The following is an 8933-nucleotide window of genomic DNA, read 5'->3' as shown; positions in this document are numbered from 1 at the left end:
CATTATTGACCACTGAGGCTGTGGTCCAGCATCAGAGTTAAGCGCAGGCATTTCGAGGCCTTCTCCACCATGAAGGCCTCCATCAACTCTGTTCTGATCTTAGGTGGTCAGATGTGGACTCAGCTCAGCTTCTGCCTAGACAAGTTGACACTGGCCTCTTCTATATGTCCTCCACAACAGGAAATCAAATGTACAGACCTTGGCTCCTTATATACAAACTGGGTAGATTCCCCTTCTTCTTCTAGTTTCTATGTGAACTAAGCCGTAGGTTGAAGCTCATAGGAAATGACCTGCCAAGAGCAGATGCTCCACAGATAGCTGCCATGGTGACCATCACCTTGCTCCTCATTGGCTCAGGTCACTGTGACATCACAAGGGTTTCCTGGCACAGGAAGTGAGTCTAGCACTGAGCTGCTCCTAGGAGACAGGGAGGGTGGTGGAGGGGACCCAGGCAGGCAGCTCAGAACCCGAGTCCACCACCCTGTGCTGTGTTGGACTCATGGGAACTGTCTCTGACCCACTCATAATGGCACCAAGTAGGCCAAGTAAGGGTTTTCAGTCTCTTCTAAGCTGCTTCACTATGTTTCACTCTCGGGAAGATCTGCAAAGCCCATGTCTCTGGTTGGGTCAAATGATTTCTTCCCTCCTCCTCCTCCTCCTTCTTGCAAATCCAGAGCACATGACTCAGAAATTTTGATGTCATCATAAATGTCTTATCTCTTCTATTTCTGCCCTGATAGCATTTGTTTTATGCCTCACAATTGCTTATTGCTCCTGGTTTCTCAAGGAAGAGTGTGCCATTCCACCTAACTACTTTGGGCCTGGACAGAGTCTCATCTGATCCAACTGAATGTCCCCAGAGGGCCTCTTGACTCTGATGAGTGGATGATTAAATTTGGGTGCCACCTTGACTGGTTTGAGGGATGTTGATGGTTGATAAGTCCCTTCTAAGTGTGTCTGGAAGGCTCTTTCCGGAGAGGAGTGTTGTGGGGTCTGCAAACTGAGTGGGAAAGATCTGCCCTGAATGTGAGCCACAGTATGTAAATGTCTGAGGCCAGGATGGGACAGGAAAGTAGAAGAAGGGGGAGACTCTCTCTTTTCTTCCTCTGGGAACAGCGCTGGTTCTCTCCTGCTGCTTCTGTCAAACATCAGACTTTCGTTTCTTCAGTATTTGGCATGTGGGACTTGCACCAGAATCTTCTGAAGCTCTTGGGCTTTGAGCCTTAGGGCTGGGGGCTGAACTATTGTTCTGTCTGGTTCTGAGAGTTCCAGCCTCTTGTACTGAGTAACCTGATTTGCTCCTCTCCTCTCCAGCTTGCAGAGGACATTATAGAAATACTCATCCTCTGGAATTGTGTGAGTCAATTCTGTATCTATTGACATATCTCTGTCGTGGCCATCTGTCCATCCAGCTACCCTCTGTCAGTGTGCTGGTTTGATTTCTCTGGAGAACCCTGACTGATACATGTGACATACATTAATTTACAGAATGTGGGGAGACATGCCTTACAGAGGTATCATGAGAGTCTGCACCCTTCACCCTCCACCCTCCACCCTCCACCCTCCACCCTCCACCCTCTACCCTGTGCTATTTTTTAAAAGAAATATTTATTTTTTAGGTGTAGTTAGACACAATGCGTTTATTTTATTTACTAATTTTTATGTGGTGATGAGGATCGAACCCAGGGCCTCACACATGCCAGACAAGCAGTCTACCACTGAGCCACAACTCCAGCCCAAGCATGGTGTTATTTTAAGTCATTTGGCTTTAGGATGACTTTAACATAGCAATAGCTACCTAATTCAATGATCCAAGGGACAAAGGACTTGCTACTTGCTGTGAGCCAATCATCAGCTGGTAGTCTGAAAGGGCAGGGAAACAGCTCAATGAGCATCTCCACAGAGGAGCCAATCAGCTACTTTTAATTTTAACTTTTTTCCTGACACTTGATGATATCATTCATAATTAATCTGTTATGAAAGTTGGTTTCACACAACTGTACTAAAAAGTGACTCCAATGAGGTTCCAGCTGATTAAGAGATGTGAAGGACATGTGCCTTTGAATGGGAATATGGTTGACTCTGAATCACATGACTGGTCTGGAGTTCAGGCTCTCCTGTGCAAAAGATCATGAAGGTCAAACTGATTCCTGAGGTTAAAGGGGATAATATGTGATGATATCATTCATTCATGGGCCCCATAGTGAAAATGGTAAAACTTAGAAAATGGGAAGCCTCTTGGAGCCACAGGAAGAGTGGTACTTGTAGACAGTGTTAGAGGATTCTAAGTATCAACAGGAAAATAAGTCAATGAAACAATGTAAAGTCCATCAACCCCTCCAGAAACCCAATGCATAAACCCTCCCACACATGGATGAAAACCTCCCACCCTTCAATGAGTGGAACCAGAACATGCCAAGCAATATTTTCCATGGCAATAAAATTTACCTCATTTAAGATTATGCTTTAACATATTTAAGGTATTCCCTGACACTCAGGCCATACTGAATCAATCTGTTTGTCCAATTTGTCCTCCACATAGACTACTTGGAAACATATTGAATAATTTTTTTTCCAAATGGTAGACAGTGTGTGGAGCTGAATAGAGAACAGGATCCTAATGAGGGAACGCCACACAGTGACCAGTTAGAGAGCAGCCTGGTGTGTTGACGTCCCAGGAAGACCAGTGAAGGTCGTGATGTGGGAAACAGGGATGGGAGCCAGGACACAGCTCCCAGTGGAGCATATGTTTAGCCTGCACAAGGCCTTGGGCTGCAGAGGAAAAGGAAGAGAGGAAGGAAGAAAAAGGAAAAGAAGGAAGAAAGAAGGAACAGAGAAGAATGACGTGAGCACAGAGAGAAGCTGACGTTTCAGTGTTCATGTTATACAATGGAGGGTGTGAATGGCTCTCGTTTCTAAGAGGAGTGTTTCACTGATGTCATAAGACTCATGGAAATTTCTTTAGAGAAGGACAAGAAAAACTATGTGTTGTGCTGTTATTTCAAAATAATTTATTCTTAAGGGCTGGGGACCATGCTCAGTGATGGTGAGTGCTTGCCTGGTGTGCATGAGGCCTGGGTTCCATTCCCAGCACTAGGAGAAAAAGAGAAAAGAAGGAAAAAGAAAAAGAAAGTATCCCATTAACATCCATCCACAATATGGGATCCTAACTAGAATAAGATGTATTCCATGTTGGTGTAATTATATCAAAATGGATTCTGCTGTCATGTATAACTAAAAAAAAGAGAGAAAATTATTCCTCAAGGTCATGTTGTCCCATGATATGATATGAGTGGGAATTTCCAAATGCCTTCAACTGTAGGGTGGGAATAGTAGGAAGTGACCAATGAAAACCAATTTGAGAGACCACAAAGTACAGAAAGCCTAGTATAACAGTTAATTTAATTGTACAGGGAAATTGATGCCAAGGCAATGGAAATTATAATAAAAGGATCAGCATTTTATTATACAGTCTGGTTAAAGAATAATGGTTTTCAGCTCCCAAACTTGGAGCCTTGAACTCACAGGTGACTCTACTGGGGTGGACCAACTGGTCCCTTTCCAGGTGTCCTTCAAAGGAGTCTTCTCAGGGCGCTCTTGATGTCCTTGTTCCTCAGACTGTAGATGAAGGGGTTCAGCATGGGGGTGACCACACTGTACATCACTGAGGCTGTTGCAGTAGAGTGTGAGTTTTGGGTCACAGCAGAACTGAGGTACACACCTAGGCTTGTGCCATAAAACAAGGAGACCACAGAGAGGTGGGATGCACAGGTGGAGAAGGCTTTGTACTTGCCCTGATCTGATGAGATTGCACGGATGGAGGACACTATCCTGGAGTAAGAATAAAGGATGCCAGTGAGGGGGACACCTCCCAGCAAGACAGCAGCAAAATATAACACCACCTCATTGAGAAAGGTGTCAGAACAGGCATGGTGAATCACCTGTTTAAGTTCACAGAAAAAGTGTGGGATTTCCAAGTTTGAACAAAAGGACAACTGCAACACCATCAAGCTTTGTAATAAGGAATTCAGGGCACCCGTGGTCCAGGATGCCAGTGTCAGTAAGCCACAGAGATATGGGTTCAGGATCACCATGTAGTGCAGGGGGTGACAGATGGCCACAAACCGGTCATAGGCCATCACAGCCAGGAGGAAGTTGTCCAACACTATAAATAATGTAAAAAAATAAATCTGTACGATGCAGCCTTCATATATTATGGCCTTGCTCTGTGTCTGAATGTTCACCAGCAACTTTGGGATAGTGGTGGAGATGAAGCAGATGTCCACAAAGGACAGGTTGGAGAGGAAGAAGTACATGGGTGTGTGCAGGTGGGAGTCTGAGATGGTGGCCAGGATGATGAGCAGGTTCCCCAGCACAGTGACCAGGTACATGGACATGAAAAGACCAAAGATTAGGGGCTGCAGTTCTGGGTCCTCTGAAATTCCTTGGAGAAGAAATTCTGAAATTTTTGTGTCATTTTTTGATTCCATGTGCTGTATGTATCTACTAAAAAAGAGAAAAATGTCATGACTAATTTTTGTACCTGGTCATCCACAGGACATTACATGTGCCATCTCTGACTCAGCATTCAAGTCTCTCTCTTGAAGGATTTATAAATACTACATATTCAATAATTTTAGTAAGCATTTTTCATGCCCTGCAGGAATGCACACAGGGATCCCCCATATTTCTGGTACTATTTAGCCAATGTGGACGGTTGCTGAAATATGAATACCCTATGATTCCGTAATGCCGAAAGACGTAGATAAATCATTTTTGACATTGAAGCTAGATTATTTTAAATGTTTTACTATAAAGGAATGCTACACGTTTTTGGAGAATTATTTGAACATTATAAAACACCTACACATATTAAGACCTCACAAGGCATACCACAAGCGTGCACAATTTTCACCTATCATTTAAAAATGGAAAATAAATGATCCTATAATATATCAGATGTTTATAATTGCAATGAAGGAAACATGGGCAAGTAATAGGGAGAGTAGATGAGGTGCTGTTCTTTATAGGGGTCCTGGCAAGACAAGATGGTATTTGAACACAGACCTCAAACAACAGCAGGGAAGCCCCAAGGTTAACTGCAGAAGCAGGTGTCTGGCAGAAGAGTTGAGAAGCACAAAGGCCCTGAGACTGGTGATTGCTGCACATGTCACTGTTCACAAGGGAACCACTTTCAGTCAGAATGAGCAAGAGGGAGATGGAGGAGAGGTTGTGTCTAAGGATGGTGAGGAATGTGGACTCCCTAAGACGGTTGAAATTTGAAGACTGTCAAAATGCACAGGGTCACTTTCTATGTATTGTCCCTAGTACCTTTGTTTTACCTGCTTTATTGCAGTGTAGTTACATTGTATACATATATGACATATGCAACCTGATGAGTGCAGACATATGTAAATCCTGGTGGTCCCACCACTACAATGAAAGTCACAGACACATCCGTCTCTTCCCATGGCATGCCTTTGTTCTTCTGTTTCATTTGAGGTGAGAATACTGAAAATGAGATCTGTCCTCATGGCAAATTGTCAAGTGCAGAATATCACTTGCTAGCCCTAGGCACTAAGTTGCATAGCAGAGGTCTGAACATTAGACTCTTACATAACTGTCACTTGACATCTGTAATCCCCTACCCATGCTTTCCTCTCCTTCCCTCCCTGGACACCACTGTTCTGCTTCAAGAATCAGAGTTTGACATTATTAGAAATCTCAGGTACATACGAGGTTGCATAATTTTGATTTCAGAGTTATCCCAGGGGTCCAGGTGGATTTCTCTTTGTTTGTTAGCTTTAGGGCACAATATGACTAGATGAGTATACTATAAGAAAAATTACATACCATGACAGAGAATAATTTAAATTTATTTACCACCCACTTTATGATTTTATAAAACACTAGATAATTTATTTTGTAAAACTCTAGATAATAGAGTTTCTGGGTAAAGGGATATGTGAATCTGCTAGTTTTTAATTTTATTGATTTATTTATTTGGAGGTGCTGGGGTCTAGTCCTGGGACTCATGTACACTAGCCAAGTCCCTTCTCACTGAGCCACACTGCCTGCTGAATCTGCTGGTTTTCAATGCATATTTCAGGGTGGCTATTCAGGAAGTTGGTGATGTGTAAAGATGACAACTCTACAGGAAGGTGCCCCTTTCTTCAAACTCTTGCCAAAAATAAACACATATGTTTTAGTTTTGCCATAATTTTGTTATCATGACTCTGATGATGAATCGTGATTAAACTATTATCAAAACTCTCTTTATGAGTTCTTACTATGCACATGGGTTAGAGGCACCATGGGCATTGACTCACTGATTTCTGACAGGAACCCCATGATGCTTATTATTTATACAGAATTCCTTTGTATAAAAGCGGATGTCCATAAATATAATGAAGCTTCTAGGTATAAAACATATTTATGAGAAAGAGAAAGGCAATCTTTGGATGAATGCAAAAGATATTGTATCACAAGAGGGCAGAAAATGATGGCTACTTTAAAAATAGAACCAATCCCCAAAAGCAAAATAAGAGAAAACAGATCTGCCATAGGATGGCAACTGGTATCCACAGGACACCAATTTTAAAAGAAAAGGAAATCGTAAATGGATCCAAGAGGAATCAGTGGAGTGGGGGCCGGGTGGGGACAGCACTGGGGACTGAATTGGGGCAGTAGTATTCCACATTTTGTGATATTGTCAAAGTGTATCCTGGTGTTGTATATAACTGAAAAGAATAAATTTAAAAATCTTCGAAAGAAAAAGTTATAAATGGCAATTGACTACTACTAACCATGGTTATAAATGACAATTGACTACTAGTAACCATGGTTATAAATGGCAATTGACTACTACTAACCATGGTTATAAATGACAATTGACTACTACTAACCATTTCTCATGGTTTTATACCAAATGAACATGGTTCTCTCCCTTGAAGAGGGGACAGAAAACTTCTGAAGTTACCAGGAGCTGTAAGTTACCCCTCTACAAGGCAGGGCTTTGGAGTTCCAATGAATAGGGAACCTCAGACTGTGGTCTTTTAATTTGGGTAGTTCCTCTGGGAAGGAACTACCCAATTTTAAAAAAAGCAATTGGACATCTGGGTCTGCAATATGATTGAAACAGATTTGTCCACAAAATTTCTAAACTTTGACTTATACCCTTATAGAAACTTATACCCTTATAGAAACAGTAAACTTAGGAGGAAAAAGAAACCTCCAACTCATTTTATTCTGAAAAAAATGAAATCACAAAATAAACACTAAGATCTGATAATGAACTTGCATAAGCAATTTGGAATTGCAAAGAGTAATAAAATAAACTTTATTCAGCCTCAGAAATAATGAAAGCATTGTAGCAAAATGTAGTTTAGTTTTCCCTTTGACCTATCAAATAAATTCATTTTGGTTATGTGAATACCTAGCCCAAGAGAAAAGACTGTGAAATGCCTGTCTCACAAGCTGTTGTTGCAAGGTTAATATAGGTAAGCAACCCAATAGTCTGATCCTGTAATGAATAAAGAAACAGGATCAAGTACACTTCACAATAAAAAGATTTTCCTGCACATCTCTCCAAACTGAATACTCAATTTTCTAATTCCATATATGAAAATTCTTTGGATATGTTTCAATTTTATGTGAGATTGTTTATACCACTTCTTCATTCAGTCTCATCCAGTTAGCTTTCCATCATTGAATCGTCGACAATGATCTATGCATGCATTACAGAGTCTAAAAATTACCAATTAGGTAAGGAAACAAACACAGTAACTCTGTGCTGTGAGTTGGGCTGGGTTGGCTCTCAGGTGACCTCCCATAAATTTTTTGGCTTCCATTCTCAGTGAGTCTTGCCTACAGAACCTGCTGGGGTCTTAGACTTACCTGGATGGGACCTCTGGGAAGAAAGTCTCCATGTGGAAGTTTGAATTCTGGTCTGGATGGCTAATGATGAAAAACAAAGCTCTGTCCCCAGATAAGACAGGAGGAAGGAGTAAAGCACTGGTTTACTCTCTGTGGGATATCACCTGAGCATCTATTTGTAGCTCCCTGTCCTGCTCATCAGGTTCAATTCTTCTTGTTACTCCATTCCCTGATCTCCTGATTTCCCTGTGGACTTTTGTCTTCACAGAAGGGAAAATTTTCCTGCTCATTCCATATTCTCAAGAGATCAAGTTAGAAATTATGGTGAATTTTGTCTTCTTAACTCTTTCTCTGGGAAGCCTCCTGCCCTCTGGAAGTCTAACCTCCTTAGCATTAATGCCATTTCTTAGTTACAAAATCCTCCACAGTCTGAGGTTCCCCATTCATTTGAACTTCAGAGGGGTAACTTGTAGCTCGTGTAACTTGTAGCCTTGTTGAGGGGTAACTTACAGCTCCTGGTAACTTCAGAAATTTTCTACCCCCTCTTCAAGGGAGCGAACCAAGTTCATTTGGTATAAAACCATGAGAAATGGCTACATTAATTTCATCATGCTTTTGGCAAAGCAGTTATGATATTCACGTTTGGAACACAAATTAAGCATTGTCATTAACTCATTTGTGAAACATTTAGAGATTGTAAGAGATATACTTGTTATTTTTGTGTACTCTGTTCTAAACTTAGAATCTTGCCATCCTTGCAAATAAATCCTTGCAATTTCATTTTTACATCTGTCCATTATATGGGGTCTAAACTATTAGGGACCTATTTCACATTTGCACAAATAGGACAGAGATGAATTAAGTGATCTTCCCAAATGTTGTGAACTGAGTAAGATGAATATTACCCAAGGTGTTCCCAGTTCTCCTGTTCCACGGCAGTGGCTCTCCACCAGGGATGATTGTGTATCCAGGGGATATTGGTGAGTCTGGAGAAATTTTGGTTTGTTAAACTGGGGAGTTGGTTTTGCACTTGGTAGGCTGAAGTCAGGGATGGCTCT

The 8933-nt window shown here is 41.5% G+C and overlaps 1 protein-coding gene across 1 annotated transcript; it reads right to left on the bottom strand.

The window, feature by feature from the left end:
- Nucleotides 1-3572: 3572 nt before the first annotated feature.
- LOC143638155 (olfactory receptor 7A10-like) lies at nucleotides 3573-4490 on the bottom strand. The gene has a single exon (XM_077105713.1). The coding sequence runs from the start codon at nucleotides 4488-4490 to the stop codon at nucleotides 3573-3575; it is 918 nt and encodes a 305-aa protein (XP_076961828.1).
- Nucleotides 4491-8933: the final 4443 nt, after the last annotated feature.

This window comes from Callospermophilus lateralis, chromosome 1, assembly GCF_048772815.1.
Source record: "Callospermophilus lateralis isolate mCalLat2 chromosome 1, mCalLat2.hap1, whole genome shotgun sequence".
NCBI classification, from domain to species: domain Eukaryota; kingdom Metazoa; phylum Chordata; class Mammalia; order Rodentia; family Sciuridae; genus Callospermophilus; species Callospermophilus lateralis.
This window is presented reverse-complemented; position numbering and strand designations above follow the sequence as displayed.

Coding starts and splice junctions, on each gene's coding strand:
- LOC143638155 (XM_077105713.1), bottom strand. CDS start 4,490: ATGGAATCAAAAAATGACACAAAAATTTCAGAATTTCTTCTCCAAGGA.